The 19852-nt window shown below is 38.9% G+C and overlaps 1 protein-coding gene across 12 annotated transcripts in view; it reads right to left on the reverse strand.

The window, feature by feature from the left end:
* Window positions 1-19852, reverse strand: part of MTR (5-methyltetrahydrofolate-homocysteine methyltransferase) — a 58060-nt gene that overhangs the window by 20685 nt on the left and 17523 nt on the right. For 10 of the 12 annotated variants that reach the window (XR_005104812.1, XR_005104811.1, XR_005104810.1 and 7 more), the window contains 15 exons: window positions 18519-18619; window positions 18106-18167; window positions 17205-17272; window positions 16045-16121; window positions 14805-14917; window positions 13229-13369; window positions 12405-12590; window positions 11671-11850; window positions 10544-10660; window positions 10297-10437; window positions 7274-7363; window positions 6502-6654; window positions 5792-5899; window positions 2061-2161; window positions 696-763 (listed from right to left, as the gene is read on the reverse strand). Coding sequence is in view for 2 of the 12 variants with exons in the window: in XM_037391211.1 (XP_037247108.1) it covers window positions 696-763; window positions 2061-2161; window positions 5792-5899; window positions 6502-6654; window positions 7274-7363; window positions 10297-10437; window positions 10544-10660; window positions 11671-11850; window positions 12405-12590; window positions 13229-13369; window positions 14805-14917; window positions 16045-16121; window positions 17205-17272; window positions 18106-18167; window positions 18519-18619 (1706 nt within the window). In the remaining 10 variants the exon portion in view is untranslated. Of the gene's footprint in view, window positions 1-695; window positions 764-2060; window positions 2162-5791; window positions 5900-6501; window positions 6655-7273; window positions 7364-10296; window positions 10438-10543; window positions 10661-11670; window positions 11851-12404; window positions 12591-13228; window positions 13370-14804; window positions 14918-15791; window positions 15900-16044; window positions 16122-17204; window positions 17273-18105; window positions 18168-18518; window positions 18620-19852 lie in introns of those variants that run through there. The other 2 variants (XR_005104816.1, XR_005104817.1) reach the window with 2 other exon arrangements.

Genomic DNA, 19852 nt, shown 5'->3' on the forward strand with positions numbered 1-19852 from the left:
GAAGCAAGGTTTGACCTAATAAGAAAGTGAAAGCGTTCCAAGAATTAAAGTGATTCCAAATCTCCAGTTTAAGATATTTCTCAGTCTTCGCAGCTGCTGAACACCTACTGCTCTTGTTTCAGCAACAAATATACACTATTTCTGATTAGCAAGGTTCAAACCACAGAAGTTCAGCACTGAGGTGGGAAATAAAACAAAATAGTCTCTGCTCTTAGATACAGCAAATGCTTTCAAACTTTGCCACCTATGTTCCACACAATTCATCTTCTCCAAGATGCAACAGATTTTTTCAAAGCAACTGTAGCTTGTTTCAGAAAGCTCATTATTTATTAGAACAACTCATTCCTGATTTCATACTCGCTGATCTGGCAGGCTGAATGCCAAGTTCTTTTACTGATTTAAGATCAACATGAAGTTATTTAACCTTTTCAGGTTTCCACGTATCCATCTGTAAAATAAATACTAAAACATCTCTCTTGGAGTTGTCCTTTTGATACAGGTTTTCAGTTCCTCGGGCCAAGTTTCAGGGAAGTGCCAAATACTAAATAATTACTATTGTTAATGAAAAGTTCTGATTTATTTGAAGACAGTCTGACCAAATCATACACAGCACAGGAATATAATAAGTAGCAATAAAAAATGCGAGTGGGGTTTAAAATCAAACAATTCGGGAGTACTAATGAATCTCTCTATACCTGCTTTGTTCTCAATAGCAGCTCTCAGGATCTTGTCACATGGAGTCATGACTCCTAAATCAATAACTCTGTAAAGAGAAGTGAGATGACACAAGATCCTTTTAAAAACACAGAAAATTTCTCCTAAAGGGCAAATAAACTTGCTCTTAGTGTAAATTAATGACCTAAAATTTAAGTTAAAATTGAGATTCTAGCTTGTTTCTATTAAGACCCCTGTAGGGAATTTTAATTTAGGAAATACCTCTGGGTCTGGCAAAATTTTCAATGTAGCAGAGTTTCAGATGATACAGTACGTAAGAAAATTCAAGTGTAAGATGCTTTCTATTTTTTTAATTTTTTTGTGGTTGTACTGAGTCTGGCTAAGATGGAGATAAGAAGCATTGTATTCCTATTAACCCTAGCCATTGGCAAGGTTTTTATTTGTTTCACATAAGCCACCCCAACCTGCTAGCTTCATTTAGCCTCACTCATACTCATGGTGACAGAAAACACTACAGCTCAAGAAAGCCTGAAACCAATAGTCAGAATTTCAAGATATAATGAAACAGAATGTACTGCATATACACAGCACTGCTACTGGTTTCAGTCCTTTGTGTTTTAAAATAGAGATAATTTTGGCTCTTTTTAGAGCAAATTACAGCCCCAAGCCAAAAACAAAACTAAAGGAATGAACAGAGTTCCAAAGCAGATTCAGCTTTGAACAACATTTGACATTTGACAAAGAGCTCTGACAGAAACATCATCATTCCTTCCGACACTGTTGCCAACCCTGCCATGTACACAGACCTTGCAAGAGCTGACTTCTCGTGAAGTTCTATCTTTTGAAGCTCAGAAACAGGATGAGAATCTCATGTCTGTCTTAATGAAACATACACCTGCACGTTTCTAAAACTTCAGTTAAACAGCCTAAAAAAACCACACTAAAAGGTTCGTTTGAATCTTACAAGACTTCCTTCTCCCCAACACAACCCACAACGCACACATCATCTTGCCTGCTGCGATTGTCATAGGTTTTTTCAAACATTATACTTATACATTTTAGACATTATACTTAGTGTATTTAACTAATATAAAACAAATACAAAAATGGATGTTCTCATCTACATTTCAGCCGATGTTAAACTGTATCCACCTCAGACAGTGATTTATTAGAAAAAAAGTATTAAAGGAGGAGGCTACACTCCTCTTGCCTCCTCAATAGTAGCAGCTGGTGTGATTTGTGTTTTCAACCACACCTTGGGAACAGAAAACAGTTCCCAAGAAATGCCCACCTCTTATCACCACAGTTGCAGCTAGCCTAATAAATAATTAATTAGTCAGCTTTACACAGTTGTGTTCCCAGCTACCTAATGTTAGTCTGTTCACCTGAAGTTGTTGCAGCCTAGAACGACTCCCACAATGTTCTTGCCAATATCATGGACATCTCCTTTCACAGTTGCCAGTACTATTGTACCACGATAAGGATCCTGAAAGTCAACCAACACAAAAGTTAAATTACTCAGAAGCCTCAGTATGTTTGCACAGATCATTCAACAATGCAACTCTAATCCACAACTCGGACTTCTCTTGTAGTACAAGTAATTGCAAAGCATAGTAGAGGTAATATAGTCAATATTAAAAACTATTTTGAAAGATCCAGGTAATAAAAACTTGCACATTAATTGTTCTTGCAAATTGCCTCCATGTTAATCAAAAATCTGTGTTAAAAAAAACAAAATCGCAGATAAAAAATTCCAGATCTGGACAGCATTTTGTACAGTGCAATAACTGAACTCCTAAGGTATCTCTGCTCCAAATATAAACCTCACCAACATAAACAGATTAAATGTTTAGAACAAAAGGGTATGAACACTCACAATAACATGCCTGTTTGTGTGTCAAGAACAATCTTTCAATGCAATGCTAAGAAGAATAAGTGGAATTAGCAAAAGCAGAAGACTCATTTTTTTATGCAATATAAATAGCAAGGGAGGCATTTCAGTGCAGTGATGAGGCTACTTCAGACTACCCAAGCTGAACAAACAGGCTGGAAAAATGATCTCCTTGAAGAAGGAAAGCTGCACTGTCACAAACTGGTCCTAGCCTAGATGGCATTCAGCACTGATAAAGGGGGCATACCAGCAGGGCAGCACTGGAACTTCCTATAACAAATCTCCACCGGGACACAGGCTCTTGTGCTACCTTTTTAGTTGCATAATCAGTGTTGTCATTTGGAGCAGCTCCAGGCTCTCACAGTGCCACGCTGAGCTGGTGCAGGATCAGATGCCAGCAGCAGACTACTTAAATGGCATAGAATTTAAATAAAGTGGAAACCTTAGCATACTCCATGTGAAACTACAGAATATTTTTCTGGACGGTATCTCATCTCCTTTGCAGGTGGCAGAACTGGAGGATTAGAGCCTTCTATGAAGCACATTGTATTTCTGCACAGTATCAAGTAGCTCTCTACTTCATGAGCCTACATTGCCTTTGTAGTTACTATTTACTGGGGGGGAAAAAAAACTTTGTATATTACCAAGAGTGATACTAGCATTTCCCATGGTCCTGACACATCTGTTGAATAAAATTGCCGGATCCCCACCAATGCTGATGTTTACTAAAACCTATTATCACCCACTGCTCCTGTTTTACAGATGACTGGGGAACAGAAAAGGCAAAATGGAGGACTTTAAGTCAGCCACTTCAGTAAATCAGTAAAAAAAACTGCAGCTGAAAACATACTGCTGGAACGTAAGAAAAAACTGGAGAAAGAACAAAAAGTGCTGCCCACGCATATCATACCCAATAACTACTGATGATTTAACCAGTGATTGGTATTCAAGAAAAAAAATTGCATTTGCACATGAGAAGGAAAATGTGTGCTAGGCAGCAAGCAACATGGGCCACAGCACACACCATTTTAAATCAACCCTATTTAGGGCACACTGTGATTTTCAATTGTCTGGAGCAAAGAGGTCCTCAAGTTCTGGGCACACATCCAAAGGGCTGCTTTTTAAAAATCTTGATAGAGATCCACAGCCACAGCTATTTATCCTCAAATGTAACTATCGATGCCTTGCATTTCCTGGCAGTCTGAGGCTAAAACTGTCCTGGAGGTTACAGTAGCCTGGGTAACATCAGACAGATCAGACACCAGAGTCTGCAAATCATTTTCCTTCAAGTCAACATTTAATTTCAGAGATGATGCAGCTGTGTTTTCCTCTCTCACCAATTCTCTATAGAGTGACATTATTTCGAAGAGGAAGGCGCTACCATCCCTTCTTGCCCAGCAGAAGGTAGAGGAAGCAGGACAGAAGCCTGACTTTTTTCCTCCTCCTCTCCTCAGCCACACAGAATATCTCAGTCTCTCTAGAGTGCTTGCTATATTTTTAAAGAACCTCTCAAATTCTACTACACTTTTTAGCCAGAGATTTAAGTGCCAGGGGGTTCACAGTGGATCCTAATCAAGTGCTTATGGAAGCAATGGAGTAATGATTTTGACAGACTTCAAATAGCATCAGAACAAACCAGAAGGTGCCAAATACCAGCATTGTCATCTGAATTAAAATAAAAAAGAACAGCATGAGCAGGAGAGAGATGACACATAGAAAGGTGACTCATGGCAGCCAGAGAACAGATCCGCTTGAGATACTGGAGATAATACACCTTCACATCCAGGAAGAGCAGGGAGAGGAGACTAGGCACTCTCCTTCTTCCATTAAGATAAGGTTTGACTATCCAGTCATTTTTCTTTCTAAATATTTGCTATATTGCATTACATTTACGTTGGACAATCACACAACACATCCCCAGCAAATGGCAAGATACAGTATAAGAGGATTTCAAGGGAAGAATTAGGAACCATTCAAATATCCACAGAAAGGAAACCAAATGAAATACACAAATATCACAGTTTAGCAAAATTCTGCTTTTTTACCTTTTGTGTGTGTGTGTTAAATACCAGATTCTGATAATAGCTATTGTCTCTGACAACTCATGAAGACAAGGTAAGGTTCCACAGGACTGAAGAAAAGTAAATGTACATAAAACTTAGATTTCATAGTCAGACAAGACAAGAGAAGAATAAAAATATCTAACAACCAAAACTGTAAGTACCTATCACATTATAAATATAGCAGGAAACAGCAGACATGAGTAATCAAAAGAGGATTTTGTCCTATTAATTTGAATTCCCTTTTCTACTGAATAGAATCCTGCCAGTGTGGAAAAAACAAGGGACATCCTGTACCCTCATTTTCCAATGCTCTTCCTATCTCATATGCCGTTAACCAAATTTGGAAGAAATTACTTCAAATATATGCACAGGTAGCTAATAAAACTATCCTCAGGCACTATCAACTGTTAGCTGTGAAAGAGGAAATGCTATAAAGGAAAGGCCCACAAGGACCTAAAAAATATTTTCAATTATATGTATTTTACATATTACATAAAAAGTAGTCTTCAGAAACTGGTGGAAAAACACACATATGAAAAGACAACTATATTCAGATCCTTCTTTCACAGACCCTTGTCTCCTGCAGCTTGGTCATGGCTACACATGCAATGAGCATCCTATTCTACCATAACAAGAGGTCTTGAAGTCACAATTTATGAACAAAAAGGATGGAAGAATTTCGTTTGCTTGGCTAGGAGATTGATCATGGCTAGGGGGAAGGAAAGAGCTGAATAAACAGACAAATGGCAACAGGCTTTGAACATGCAAAAGGGAGTTCCAGAGTTCACTGAGGGCAGAATTAGTAGGGGAAAAAAAAAGGCAAAAATTGCCCTGAAGTTAGAAGTACCATAAATAAGTAACACTAGAATGAAATGCCTACAAAAACACAAGAAATAAGTAACACCGGTATAAAGGGCCGACAAAGGCTGATGGCATCCGTCAGGAAACTTGTGACAACAGCTCAGGCACATACCAATCAGAGTTCCACAAAACCTGCACTGTATGAATTTCAGACCTACTTCAAATTATGCCAAGATTGTCAGTTTCCATGTGACTGCATCAACTCTCCAGCATGAAAGCTGAGTGTCATTAGCAAAAAATAGTTTTAATACTTATCATGGCATGCCGTGAAAGAGTTACAGCACAAAGAACTGTGTCTTGCCTTTTCCTCTATGCTGCCTTGTTGGGCTCTTCTTTCCTCTCTTTCTTTTTCCATATAGGGAATAAGATGACCCACTGCTTTCTTCATAACTCGAGCAGACTTTATAACCTGCATAAATGAAGGGGGATAGGGGTTTAGGGGGAAGGTAATAATCAACAAAAATCAGATATAGGAATAGCCTCAGATTTCCCTAGGCTTTCTTTTATACCCATTCAAACAATAAGCAAGACTTCATTTTCAAACCCAGGTCCCAGGTTTGCAGCGCGTTCTGTGGCAGCAGGCTGCTGGCCCGACGGGACCAAGGGTCTGCACGGGACACTTGCTCTCACAGTGCAGCCTCTCAGACCGCTCACACTAGAACTGCAAGTCACAAACAGGCCCAGACTTGGAAAGTACTAAATACAGCAATTTTCATTTGGATCTTTTCTCTCCTTTGCTCTTTTTCATAGGCCCAAACTTAAAACTGCTTTTCAAATAAAGCAAAAACACCCAGAAGAAAGGAATAAAAGATGTAAAAAAGATGTAAAAATACATAAAGAAAAGTCAAGTTCCAAAGGAAAGGAAAAATAGGGCTGCTTCTTAGCAGCACCTGAATTTTCATGATTAATGTGCTATATTTGAATAAACAGCCAGCATAGAATGTCTTGGCTACATTTTATAACGCTAGTTTTTTCAAAATAGGAAAATATATTAAATAATTTTCTCATTACCTGAGGCAGAAACATCTTTCCAGCACCAAAAAGATCACCAACGATTTTCATGCCATTCATCAAAGGCCCTTCAATTACATTTAGAGGTCTAGGATATTTTTTCTGATTTAATCTTGCTTCTTCTGTATCTGCAGTGACATACTTCTCAATGCCCTGGGAAAAAAAAAAAAAAAAGAGAGAAACTTATCTTGCTAGAAATACAGTTTTTATTTAGTTGCCTTCTCCCCACAAAAAAAAAAAAAAAAAAAAAAAAAAAATCACAATGAAAGTACAAACAGGCACTTTAAATACCACTAGTCTTTAAGGATACCTCAAACGTGTATTTAAAATAGGTAGCCTTTGCTTCTTTGGAAGCAAAACACTGTATTCTTAGGCATATAAAGCTACTCAAAGCAAGAGTCCACAGTATTAACAGGTTTGGTTTTCTTAATGACATCATAAGAAAATACAAACATTCAAAGATTGCTTCCTCAGCACAAATGCCACTCAGTGTGGCACTGTTAAAGGAACAAAAAAAACCACCCTACAAATTAAAAGCAGTATGTTTCTACCAACATAACAGAATAATATTAAGGGTCAAAGACTTCAACTTGCGAAGTTTAAAGACAAATCACTCTTTTCTTGAAGTTAATATATTATTCATTACTAATCAGTAGCTTTTAAAAGAACAGTGGTTGAAGAATTTTTAAAGCCAAAAGTTTTGCTTGAAGTCTAAGCTGAGATCATGCCTCTGAAAGCTGACAAGTAGGACAAGTTTTCTGCACAGACGCACCTTTATGAGAGCATATTCCAGCCTTTCCTCCACAGCGCTTTTCCGCCACTCATCAGTCTGTATGACTTTTCTTCCTCCCTGGGCATTTTTCTGAAAAGGAGACACAACCATAAGAGCCTGCAAGCATAAAAAGTACAACTGTGGACTTCACTTTTATAAAAGTGAGGATAATTTCAAATATGGAGCCATAAAATAATTTTAGATTATTCAAAACATTTTTCATATACATGCAAATCATATTGCAAATGCATACGATGTACCACAGACGCTTATGGCCTACATCTCAAAGAGTATATACCTCAACAAAGATCTAAACAAAACAGGTGGGGGGGTGGGGGAGGTGGAGGAAAAAGAGAGAGTTTAATAATTTTCACTCCCTTAAAAACTTTAAAATTCTTAATCTTAAGGGGTTTACTTCTGGGAAAATAATTTAAATTGATTCCTGGCCCACACACTACACTTCATTTTAAAAAATCTAATTAATTTGGCACTAATTCAGTTTCTGCTGGAATAGGTTATGTTATTCCATATCACAGATGTGCCTTCCATCAGACAGGCTACAGAACTACTGTTCTCGCGCACACAGACTGTCCCAAACCCCTGCGTATTCTCTTTGCCTCACACTCTGCTTTGCTACAAATGCAAAGGCCAAAAGGGTTTCCCAGTGCAAGAAAGCTGGTAAGGCCCCAGCCCAGGAAAGCTCACGGAAGAGCAGCCTTTCCATTACTTCAATGACCACACTTTAGGCAAGTCATTTCTTTTCCTCCCTCAGTCATTTGACATAACCTGACATCTTTCAGTCTTTATGAACCTCTTGTACTTTTGAGTGCTCATCAGCAAATTTTTAAAGATAGAGCCATGGGAAAAGCCACAGAAACAAGATTTCGCACGTGGGAAAAGAAACTAGAGCAAGTTTTCATCCATGTTTATACAGATGTTGGCTAACTTCTGTTATTCGATGAAAAGGTACCAAGTGCTCCATAACCTCTGGCCAGACACTTTAGGCCAACCTAAAAATAACCCACGAAGCTGTTACGGTGGGCATGCAGGGACCACAGTGGCAAACACTACATGCAGATATTTAAAACCAGGATGACTATACTGCATGCTGAGGATGAAAAAGCCTGCCATTTGAAGCACAACTCCCATTACCAGAAATGGATGAAGTTTCAGGTTGAGAATGTCTGCAGCTACATACTTTAAGGAAAATGTTTTTTAATCTCAAACTTCAAATGAAGACTGATCTCCTAAATCTGCAAGGATTAAGTTCCTCATTTTTCCCCACAGGTCTAGCATTCAAGCAACTGGCAAGATACATCACTATTACCTGTAGGAACTAGGAGGAAACTTCACTGGTTCTGTATTAGAGGTGCAATACTTGAAATGGGACTGCGAATTCTATGTTCTTTGTGCAGAATAAACTGCAGTAATTGGAAATAAAAAGAACATATGCACTTACTGACTAATGAATACACTTTTGTGTTTAAAAAAACCCCACCCTTAGACAAAAAGATTTAGAGCCATTCAATTCCACTATATCAAAGGATGGTCTGAATAAATATGTTGAAATACCCCCGAAATTCCAAAATATTATGTAATAAACCTTCTCATTGTCTGTAAGTGACTATCTATTTGGAGTCTCACATTTGTCCAGAGCCAAGACAAAACCCGTCAGGATTCTTACCTCCAGTGAAAATCTGAAAGTTGTAATATTTCATGTTAAATTTTAATAGAGCTTTTAAAGATGTTTTGAACCCAGAGCGTGTCTCTCTTATGCAGCTGGGGGCTGTTTTACTCCTACAATAAAACTACCAACATGAAAAGAGAAATTCCAACAACAGGTTCTCAAAAACTTCTAGACCTAGAAAAAGTCACCATCTACTTCAATTTCTACTTTTCATGCTCCATTTAAATTCACACATTGCTTTCACAGAAACACTGCTTAAGCAATCCCTTTCTAATTCTCTTTCTTGTTTTTTTCTTTATGCAACCCTGAACACCCTAATGGTACAACTATGCTTATGCAGACAACATCACTCCCAGCTGAATTGTTTAGATCCTAAAGAGCAACATCTAAACCAGCCTAAGCACAAGGGATAGGGACAGTCTTCCCGTAGTGGTTTTCAACATGTTGCCATTGTTCTTAAAAAGCACACACTATCGTAGGGCAAACTACAAACGAAATGAAGCTGTGGACAGAAATAATACCTCCAGCAGCTACAAAATGGGCATGCCAACCTCCCTGTATGTTAAATCTCAAGCCACCTAACACAGAAAGATTTTTGCTGTATTCTGTTCAAAGAGGATTTCTCCAGTCATCTTACGGCTAATAATCTGGAAAACTTCAGGTCTGTAATCTTTGTCTTTTATCACCACTGTCATTAGAGCATCTCAAAACCACTAAATAGCCGGTCCTCGTTCTTGAAATGAGTTACATGAACTGGAAGTCTGTGGTACAGCCAGGAACCGCAGGCAACTATTTCACCTTTTAAATACACTCCAAGCAAACCATTACCACTGCAGAGACAGGCTCCTACATTGGTCTCCTACAATGCACTTGTCAATTAAGCTCCAGCACCAAGATTTGCTTCAGTTGCGGACTGGCCGTTTCTAGTTTTTGTTTGTTTATGAAGAGGTTTTGTTTTGTTTTTTTGTTTGGGGGGGAGTTTGGTTGGGATTTTTTGCTTCTTACTGTTTTTTGGTGTGGTTTTGTAGGGGGGTTTGTTATTTTTTTTCTTTTTAAAAGAATGCCTATGCAGCTTGGTCTCCTAAAGCACTAGGAAGATCTCTGGTTCAGGATCTTTCAAGGCACCTCTGAAACTGGAGAAGCTCAATCTATCACAGAGTTCACATTTTATTCTGTATCAATAGCTGAACCACTTGTAGTATCATTAGTAACTTCTAACACCTGAAGTTAGATTGACACATGCAGTTTATAAGCTGTTCTACCTATCATCAGCAGGGAGGTATTAAAGTTCAGATGCTAAGCTAACTCCTATTCAAAGTTTAAAACTGGAAGTTACTTGAGCATAATGTAGAAGTTTCTCTGTCGCATCAGGATCTTTGTTCCAAATTAGATTCTCACACAGCTGTAGCAATTCCTTGTGGATATCATCATACACTGGTAGATTCCCAGCATTCACAATTCCCATGTCCATACCGTACTGAAAAAAAACCAAAAAACATACAGAATCGCCCAGGCAGGGCTGTCAGACACAGCACTGCACATCTGCCAAGCACAAACATATGGAAGCCAAAAGCACATCGTACCTTAATCGCATGGTAAAGGAACACCCCATGCATTGCTTCTCGAATGACATCCATCCCTCGAAAGGAGAAAGACAGATTGGAAAGACCTCCACTTATCCTGGCTCCTGGCAGTGTTTCCTATAGGAATTGAATTGCACATAGATTTTTAGAAAAGCGCTTTCCAAAAAGGAAACCTAAGCAAAGCATTCAGTCCTTAAAACCGTCGGCCCCTAAGCTGCAGTGCATTGGTTATATGCACTTTCCTCTCTTCCCTGTTCCAGATCTTTCTAGTTACTCAAATTCATAACAAGTAATTCAAATCTCTATAGAAAAAAGATACAAGTGAAAGGAAAAATCCAGCCTCGTTATGTGTAAGCCACTACCATGGTTTCCACAGTCATAGGTGCTGTTCTAAACATATCAGTCCTCCCACAGCAGCACTCCAGATTTTCCCCAAGCAGACCTACTTATAGCTCTTCCATCCCCCACTCCTCTGGAAACAGAAGCAGCCAACCCGCCTGCTTGCAAGTCTCAGGAGCAGACTGTAGCTGAGCAGCTAACCTCAAGGGTGCAGCCTCCCTTCCAGAAGCTCTCTGGTGACAAAATAACCCAGGGGGTGTTCAAGCCCCAGACTGCTACTCACAGAGCATCTCCAAACCAACCAAGTTGCCTTCTGAAACACAACAGTGCAGCTTCCTTGGCTGTGTTCAGGTGATGCTCTTCACTGCTGTGCTTCCTTACACACATTTTGGCTAAATAAGAAGTCAGATTACTGCACAAATCCCTTCCACAGAAATGTAAATTTTACTAATTTTAAAAGGCAGTTTTCACATACCTTCAAAGAGGTCCTTTTAGCTAGAACACGAATGTGATCGTTATCTCATTTAATTATTATAGTACATTTACAGTAGAGAAAATGGATTGAAATATATGTGTAGAACTATTTCAGGTTTTTTTACTGGAAATACAGTAATATTAGGGAGTGGCTGCACTTCAGAGAAATAGTACCCTTGCTAACTGAAAATGCATATCATTTTGCAGCAGTTTGTTGTTGTTTGGGGGCTGGAGGTGTTCTTCTGTCTTGTGGTGGTTTAGGTTTTTAAGTAATCTCACAACATACTTCAAATTAAAATAAGCTTACAACTCACTTTTATGGTTTTAGTAGCATTGATAAAATTAATGGCATACAGGTTATGTTCTTCCATTCCGGTTCCTATGGTTAAAATATTAGGGTCGAATATTATATCATTTGGATTGAAGTGCACTTTTTCCACAAGGAGGTGATAAGCTCTGGAACAGACTGCAATCTTGGTTTCTGTTTCTGTTGCCTAGTGGAGAAAAAGAATTCTGACAGGAAGCTTACAAACAACATAAAAAATTAACTCCCCAGAAATCAGAACATCACGAATATTAGCAAAGGATTACCTATACGATTTTTGTATTAAAAGTATCACCGCACCTGTACCTGCAGGTTTGACTCAACTTATTAAAAACAATTCTGTTCCCCAACATTTCATCATCCAATGTGAAGTTAAATATGTGGGTTTTGACATAACTAAATTAATTCCTAGAGATTGCGCTCTCATGCAAAACTCAGCTTTTGATCTAAAAAAAATCTATGAAGGAAGGAAGAGTTCAGCACGTCTGAATAGCATGAGACACGCTCTTGTGCTAGCAAAGCTACACTTAGAGCAGTATTTGTATTCCTCAAACATGGGATCAGCATAGGAAATGCTTATATATCAGGGTCAAAACTCTTGCTAAGACTACAGACCTCTTTGCATCACCTGTGTCAATGAAACCAAACAACTTTGTCTTGTGCGAGAGTACGAAAGCCTCGCACTCCAGAAGCAAAATAGCTCTCCTTTAAAGAAACACTCACCTGTCCTGTTTCATCAAAAGCCATGACAACCACAGCTGCTCCATACAACTTAATTTTCCTTGCTTTCTCCAAAAAGTCTTCCTCGCCTTCCTTCAGACTGATGCTGTTTACAATGCACTTCCCTTGGCAACATTTCAAGCCTGCTTCAATCACTGAAAAATTTGAGGAGTCAATGCATAATGGCACCTGTAAATAACAGACAAGTCAGTCGGAGGAATACATGCAAGTTATGAATTAGAGTTCCACATGCTGTCTGCCCATTTGGACATGAAAACGCACACAACATTAATCAGCATTTACAAATAAAAAAAGTTTCCAGATGGTATTTGTAGAGTCACTTTAAATGCAAAACTCAGAGCAAATTTAACTCAAGAGCTTCTACAGCAACACCACCACATACCACATAGAGACCTCTACTTCCCCCCTTATCGTCTTGTGTTTCTGAATTAGCTACTCACTTTTAGAGAATGTAAACTGCAGAAGTATCTTTTAAAACCATCCTATATCCATAGCATTCTAAGTTTTATGGAAAGCAATACCATTGTGCACTATCAGTATACAGATTATGGCTCTCAACTGCTGCAAAAGGTACCTGCATTCAGCTTTTCTAACCAATGAAAAGGACTAGCATATATTTAGCTAAAATCAGGTAAAGAATGTTAAAAACTCTGTTTCCCCCTAAGGCCTTTCCTATTACAGTACCTCTTCCTCTTGTGGGACACCTATACTGTTTACTAAATAAATCAATATCAAAGTTTTTATTGAGATGGAAATTGCCTTTCAGAAATGTTCTTGATTGTGCTTTGGAGTGACTCAATTACAACCTTTGCAATATCAGGTTCTGAAGAAATCAAGTTACAAAATCTGGTCATTGCAGCAAGCCCATCCAGCATCCCATCATCCATATTAATGTCAAGAACCTGGGCCCCCATCTCAACCTGCGATTTGGCTACATTCAGGGCTTCCTAAAGAACAAAGCCAAAAACACAAAAGTACAATCAGTAGATAAAAGCACAGTCATTCTCAGGATAACATTTCACTTCTCTAAAATAAGCATGCAGCCAAAAACTTAAAAATGTATAAGGCATCCCATAAAAGATAAGGAAATGGTCTGTGATGTACAACATAGAAAAACTGTTAGTACGGCACAACTGATAACTAATTTGTTCACAAAAATATGACGCCAGAGACCTAATGTGCTGGTAGTGCATGGTAAAAAGGACTTCTGACTGTACAAAATTACAGGAAATGTCTCCATGATGGTATGGAATAAGTCTTGCATCACAAGCTCTGCTGTTTTCTAACACAGAGTACTTAATTTCTGGAGGTTGTTTGACATTTTTTTCCAGCTGCAGAATAATCATCAAGCACTAAGAAGAAAATACTAGAGCTTTCTCTCTGGCCTGCGTAATTATCTGAACACCCATGTCTGTTTGCTTTCATTTTTTGTCACTCTGCAGACACAACATAAAAAAGAAAGATGTTTTTAGTTGCTCACAGTCCCTAATAAACTGTGTTTAAAGCTGTCTTTATTTAATAGGTCTAACCTGCATCATGACTTCTAAGGGCTTAAGAGTCAGACTTCCTAAAAAAAAACCACAAACAAAAAACAAACCGCCAAAAAAAAAAACCAAAACCCAAAACCACAACCATAAGGCTTTAATTTTGATTGCATCAACTGTAACAGCAGAGCGTATTCTGGGGCGGAGTCTCAGCTCTCAAGAAACATCACTTTACTTATTGTGTGAACGTTAAAGTAGCAATTTACACCAGTATAGCATGAGTCCTCCAGCCTTTTCATTTCTGTCCTACAGCTGTTTCAGGAAACCAATTAACCTTCTAAGCACCTTCTTCTATATCAACTGTCATGTAGCATGATGGAGCCAGTGATCAAAGTATTTAAAGAATAGATGCAACCATAATGCTGACCAGGATTGGAGCAGGAAGGAAAAGAGGGAGGGTTGCACAGTGCTACAATCTATCCCAAGTCAGATGTACCCCACATGTTGGAGGGGAGGATTACTCCCACTTTCCTTCCTCCATCCTCTGTAAATCCACCCCTAGATACAGCAGAGACTAGGCCACTTTCCAAACGGTCATCAGCTGTGTCATTTAATTCAAAATGGAAATTCACATTTCCTGTAACACTTGTCAAAAACAAACAAACAAAAAAACCAAAACAAAAAAGAGCCCTTGTAAAACCCTTCTCACAAATTTATCAGGAGCTGGTCAGCACAGAAACAAAGGACAATAAGAAAGTAAATTCTCCTCGTTTTCTTACTCTTGTAACTGATGTGGAATACTGCTTTATGCCAGCAAAACAAGCAACTATTAATACAGTTCAATACAGCAATGAAAAATATGAGCATCAGCTATAAAGATTATTGTTAAAATGTATACTTCATAGTTGCCTGCCATGATGAGTTTAGCAAACTTCCGTGATCCCGCAACGTTGCAGCGTTCGCCAATATTAACGAAGTTGGTGTATGGCCCAATCCTGAATGGCTCCAGACCTTGTAAAAACAGGAAAGAAAAAACTTTGTAAGACAGATAAAATCACTTTTCTTAACTATGAAATAGAGGTGGATCTCTCTTTAAGAATAGTGATTTCTCAGCACATCAGGATGTACCCAAATCTAATAAGTAACTAGCAAAGAAATGCAATGAAACAACTTCCAGCACATATGCCAAAGGTTTCTATCCTTCCTCAATGACAGTCAATAATTTACCTGACCCACAAAAAATCCAATGAATCTGTCCAATATAAAACAACGTGAAGCTACAATTCTTTGGGCATCTGCGTGTATGCACATACACGCCTTCTCTCAACTTCCAACTATGTTATCACATGACTCTACCACCACCACAGAAGTCATCTACTGAACTGACTGACAAACAGGGACAGCTCTTAACCACATACCCAAGTTGACAGAAACAAGCCAAGTGGAACCCTCGGGTAGCAGGCAACTCAGAGGCAAACAAACTTTACAGCAGTCCAGAATAAGCTAATGCATGAAGCTACAGGCCAACCACAATTTATTTAATTTATGCTAAATTGATCCGACTTCTAGATTACAGTACCAGAACAAAAAGAAGGTGCTGTTTTACCTGGATACGTGGCCCACAGGCTAAAGAGAAGGCCTGGCTGAGGAACACACAGATCTAGACTTTGCTAAAACAAAAGACATTTTAGACCTGGATGTATGGCTGGAACATCGTCCTAGTACAACTGGAACAACGTCTGAGGCAACACAGGGCAGCTCTCTCACAAGAGGTGAACAAGGATCTCGTTCCAGCTCTGCCATCAACCGTAATCAAATCAAATACCTGACCTTTACATGTTTGACCCTCCCCTGATGCCAAGTGAGGATAAAGATACTCACTAACCATTACAAAGTGTCTGAGACTTGCAGAGTAAAATATGCTGGCTTCCTTATGTTATACAAGATTGTAACAAAATGTTCCATTAATCCTTTGGCAAAGCAGTAAGATTTAGGTCTGGTTACACATCCATAAGATTGCTGGATTCAAGAAGAATCAGAAACTTGTAGTGCCACTCTGATCAGCAGAAAAGAGCAAATAAATTTATAAAGGAAGGTTGCATGAGTTATAAAGCTTAAACTGTTACACTCTGTTTTACCTGACAGCAGCATGTATCCTTGAGAGGGAGAAGGTGGAACGCGAGGCTTACAGAATTTCACAGCTTTGGCAATTTTCCTGAGTTACAGAAAGAAGAAAGTGAAGAGTAACGTTTTTGATTAAAATTAAACCACTCCAGACAAGACTCAAACAGAATACACCAGACATATAACTCCATCTCTCATTTAGCCTTGTAGCAGACAAGGCTAATTAGCTAATTTCACTTTGTGTGGCCAAAGGCAAAAACATACTCCCAGAAGACCCTGCCATAGCTATTTGCAGGGAACGTACAAAGCTGAAGATATACCAAATACAGAACATGAGATACTAGGCCAATGGGATACTTGATGGACATCAGAACCACTCCTCAAACTACACTGACTCTTACCGTATTCACGATTTGCTGACCTGAACAACTGCTGATAATTACAGTAAAAAAATCCAATAAGAGACAAACATTGTTCTGGGCTGAGACACACTTCTCAGATGCCAGAATAACTCATGGTGATCACATTCACTTTCTCTTCACTCCAGTCAGGAGTGACACACGGTGTCTTCTACATGTTCACCTACTACCGTTCCTTACCCATTTGTATCAGGGTAAAAATTAATCACAAGGGCCCCTTCCCTTTCAAGTCCAGGTGAAAAAAGGAGGTTTTCCCACTGACCTGCTTCCAGTCAGAAAGATATGAAATCTTCCCTCTGACTGGCCAGGGCTAGCACCAGCTGTACAGCATTCCCAGACCTGTTCAGACATTCACCACCACCACCACGTGTACACACCTTCCTTCCTTCTACCAGCAAAAGAAACCTTAAATTTCACTTTGTGGCTAGGAGTGTGAGAAAGAAAAAGAATGTACAGCATAAGGGAGCAGAGATGGGAACTCTATTCTATCCAATGATAAAGAGGGAAGAGTAATTCCAAAACACTTTCAGATGACAAACCAGCAGAGGTAAAATCTTTGAACCATGCCTCTACTCATTCTTCACAATACACAGAGCTATGAAAGCCAGATTATTTCTCCTCCACATATTGCTGCTGTTAGCATTCAAGTGATCCATCTTTTCAAGGAACTCCAAGACAAGCTATAGAATACTGCTCCACAGAAGCAGCACTGAATTTATTTCCCAGTGCACATAAAGTTGTAGCTCATGAGGTACCTGATATGTGCTGGTGTAGTACCACAGCAACCTCCAACTACGTTGACCAAACCATCCAAAGCAAAATTCTGTAAAAGGGAGGGAAAGATAATTTCATTTCAAGTTAATAAAGGTATCTTTTTTATTTATATCTATATTTTTAAATATGCATTTTTATATAGTTTTTTTCTCCATATGTTAAGCAATTCAGGGGGATCACAAGAAAAAAAGATTAAACTAAAAAAACAATCAGTACTATTTTACTATTTCTTCTCTTTAGGATTTGTTTTGAGATGTGGATACCCAAGTCTAACCAGCAACTTCAACACCTAATTTTAGGAAACTACAGTTGAAACTGGCCTGTTTTATACCAAAGCCCCAGATGAAAACTTGGATGAGTATCAAAGACTAGCCATATTGTATTATAAAAGGGAATTAACATGCAGCAGATGCTGCATTCTCGCTGATGCACTGCAGCTCCAGCCACGCAGTTCCATCTTGCACAGATCAAGTGCCATGTGGAAGGAAACCCTGCACTGGGACATCACCATCAGCGGTTCCTATACACACAACTCTAAAATCCTGCCAAGTTCACAAAAACTGCTCAGCTTTTCGAACAAGTCCCAAAAGTAGGAACACAAGAGTACCAATGAATAACATCCACAGATCAAGCTGCAGGAAAGCTTAGTGTAGGACATGAAAGTAAGAAAGGTTTTCAGAGTTTCCCAAGCAGTTTTTCCTAACCTGTTATCTCAAATAACTATCATCCCACAAATTGTCTATAAACAATCCAAATGACATATAGAGCCATCTGAGGAAAAATAAAAACCTACACAATGTTGTAAAAAACACACATCAAATACAAGGAAAGAATTCTTGCCTACTTGTATGTCAGATGTGACACATGAGAAATATTTCATACCTTTAGATGCTGGGCAGTCACTTCTGGAGTTTCATCATAACCACCAAAGGTATTGGGAAGACCTTGAAACGTATTTTTTCTAGTATTACAATTTGTTTAAAGCCCACAAGTACAAAATTAAATTCCATAAAAGATATATTTGAAGTAGTTACACTTGTATGAGGACTAAAATGCCTCATTACCCTTGCAACCCTTACTCAATAGACTGTTAATTATGCCGGAGAGCATTCTGGGTTCACTGTCACAGAACTAACAATAGTTACTTTCAGCAGTTTAAAATATTCTTAATCTCTTTTTAATAGTAAAAACAATAATGTTTTCAGGCTAATTCAACTCTATTATTGCTAATGAGATGGAACAGTTGAGTTACATTTCATCTGCCTGCAAGCACAGGAACATGCACACCAACACACCTGCATTGGGGTAACAGATGATGTAGGCTGTTGTACACTGTCCAACTGTTTCAATGAATGGTCGCATTTCAACTGCCCCTAAGGCACAATTTAAGCCGATACTGGAAAATAAATTTTCAAAAATTATTTTGAGATAAAAACACCGTTTACATCCAAAACGGACAAATGTTAGTGCTGGCAACTGTGAATTCCCACAATCATCTACAACAAAAGCAATGTGATTTCCAATTTCTTTAACCATCATCATCAATACAACGAGACCCTGCAAAAGGAGAACCCTCTGGTGGAAGAAAAGCACAACAGGGAGGGGGCTGGACTGAACTGAACTAGGAATAGTAAATCAAGATTTCATTTCAAAATCCAGGAGGGAAGTGGCAGCATTTTGACAGCAACTGGCAGCAACACGACAGCTCTGTATTTTCTAGGTGAAAGAGAGAACAAGTGGAATGAGAATGACAGACTGGAAAGGAGCTTTCTGCTACAGGAAGTATGGAAAAAGTTGAAAAGGCAAGACCTGCTTCAAGCCACTAACCCAGCATTTTCTTTTCAAATTATGCATAAATTATGTCAGCCTTGGAAGAACCCAAATGCCTCCCCACGATGCCTCATGGAAGCCCTAATAAGCTTGGGCCACTGAATCTGCTACATCTTAGTAACAAGACAGCACTGCAGCAGAAGTATTTTTGCAGGAATAAGCTTCTCAAACAGTTTTACCAGTATACAAGGCACAATCGAGTTTTCCTTCATTTAATGACAGATACATAAACGTGACTTCCACTGACAATGTCTACATTAAAAAGGAATTTTGTCTTTCAGAATGTAAGAGATCTTTTACCTATGTTTCCTGATCTCTCCGCACCATTCTAGAAACCATCTTACAAGAACTGCAAAACTCAAAAGGTGCTCACAGTGCTGCTGGAAGAGGAAGATGTAAAAAAGCTAACTCCTTCCCTGGAGTAACAGTCTCGGAGAAGATGCAAGCTAATCCACTGACACAGGCACAGGCAGCAGCCACAACTCCCAACTCAGTGAGCCACAGAAGCTGCCTCAGAGGTAGCTAAGTTAATAAAGTGCACGTATGCTCACTTAGTTTCCCAGAGGTCAAAAGCAATAAAGCCCTGCACAGGACTGAGAGCACAAAATGGTTTTTTACTTTTCTCCTGTTTCCAAGGAGTAGGCAGGGGCTTGGCAACTGCACAAGCAGTAGCAGCAAATGCTGCAGCCAGATTCACTTACTGAACAGAATGACAAATCCTTGAGATCTGAGGGGCTCACAGCAACATCCAGCACCAGGGCCTCGAATATTGCACAGTCACGTACCAAGACCAAAAAAC

This window comes from Falco rusticolus, chromosome 6 (assembly GCF_015220075.1).
Source record: "Falco rusticolus isolate bFalRus1 chromosome 6, bFalRus1.pri, whole genome shotgun sequence".
NCBI lineage: Eukaryota > Metazoa > Chordata > Aves > Falconiformes > Falconidae > Falco > Falco rusticolus.